The sequence below is a fragment of the Condylura cristata genome, unplaced genomic scaffold, assembly GCF_000260355.1.
Source record: "Condylura cristata isolate star-nosed mole 26May11 unplaced genomic scaffold, ConCri1.0 scaffold00060, whole genome shotgun sequence".
Taxonomy (NCBI): domain Eukaryota; kingdom Metazoa; phylum Chordata; class Mammalia; order Eulipotyphla; family Talpidae; genus Condylura; species Condylura cristata.
In genome coordinates, this window is record NW_004567161.1 from 92,336 (window position 1) to 93,640 (window position 1,305).

Consider the following 1,305-nt stretch of genomic DNA (forward strand, 5'->3'; position numbering starts at 1 on the left):
CGCCGGCCCTCAGCCGTGCACCGGGCAGCCTGGCCCCCGCCACCTCTCCGGAGTCTGCAGCCCACACTGAGGCGCCGTCTGGCCGGGGCGGGCGCGGGCACGCGGGTCCCTGCACTTGGGGGCCCGGCAGATCCGGGCAGCCCTCCCGAACCCCTGCAGCCCGGGCAGGGGCGCGGGTCCGTGAGGGGAGGGGCGCACAGCAGAGGCCCGGAGCCCAGCCACGAGCGACGAGGCTTGACCCGCGAGTCCAGGGCGACCCAGGATGGGGCCTGGGGCCCAGTGGCCAGAGCTCCTGGAGCCCGCCTGCCCGCTGTCCTTGCTGCCCACCCCACGGGGCAGCCCGTCCGTACCTGGTCGGGGCCCTTGTCAAACATCTTCCGTGTCCGGGGAAACTGGTGGGAGTGCGGGGTGTACTGTACCCCCGCGGGCCCAGCGGGGCCTGGCCGGCCTGCAGGGAGGTCCCGGCTGACCGGCTGCTTGGTCGCGTCGTTGGTCAGGCTGGAGCTGCTGGCACTGGGCATTGGCGGGGAGCCTCTGCCGTCACGGGGAGACAGTGTGTTACCCCGAAAGGCCACTCCGGGCCTCTGGCCGGGCTGACCGCCCGCCCGCCTTCAGCCACCAAGCGTAGGCGCACTGCCCGGCCCCTCCCAGCGGGGCTGTGGGCGCAGAGCCCCGTGGGGCGCTGGGGACGCGGCCGGGTGCCGGAGGGAAGTTGCGCTGGCCACCACGGGACCGGGCATAGCGACGCAGGGCGGCCAGGGAGGGGCGTGGGCGGGGTCAGCGCTCACCCGGCCTGCTGGATGAGGATGCCCTTGTTGGTGGGGCTGGCGGGCGCCGACTGGGTGAGGGAGGACGCGGTGAGGATGCGCTGTGGCCGGGCGTTCACGGTGGCCTGGAAGACGGGCGGTGGGTGGGCCGCTGGGCGGGGCTTCCCAGGCCCTGGACGTCTTCGCGACTCCCGGGAGCCCTGAGGCAGGACCACGGGGCGGGCTGCCTGCTGGATGGCGCCTGGCCCCGCCCCCGCCCCGCCCCAAGCCTCCCGGGGAACCTGGGCCTCGGCCCCCTCCGCCAAGCTGACCCGTCCCTTGACCCAGAGGCCGCGCGGGCTGAGGGCCGCCCGTGCCTAGAAGGGAGGCCGTGGGGCGCTGTCCCCACTGCTACCGGGGCGGGGGGTAGGGGGGTGTCGGGCACGGAGACAGGAGGCTCCGGCCAGCTGCAGGCCAGCGGGGGCGGGGCTCAGCCCCGGGGACACGCCCACTGGGCCTGCCGGCCGCTCCCTGGACGAGGCACCGGTGGGAGCAGGCA

At 75.8% G+C, this 1,305-nt stretch overlaps 1 protein-coding gene across 1 annotated transcript in view; it reads right to left on the reverse strand.

Moving 5' to 3' along the window:
- The window catches only part of RPTOR (regulatory associated protein of MTOR, complex 1), a 67,094-nt gene that overhangs the window by 4,803 nt on the left and 60,986 nt on the right, over nt 1-1,305 (reverse strand). The window contains exons 9-10 of the mRNA XM_012734562.1: nt 789-892; nt 351-534 (exon numbers count right to left, since the gene is read on the reverse strand). Coding sequence (XP_012590016.1) covers nt 351-534; nt 789-892 — 288 coding nt within the window. The remainder of the gene's footprint in view (nt 1-350; nt 535-788; nt 893-1,305) is intronic.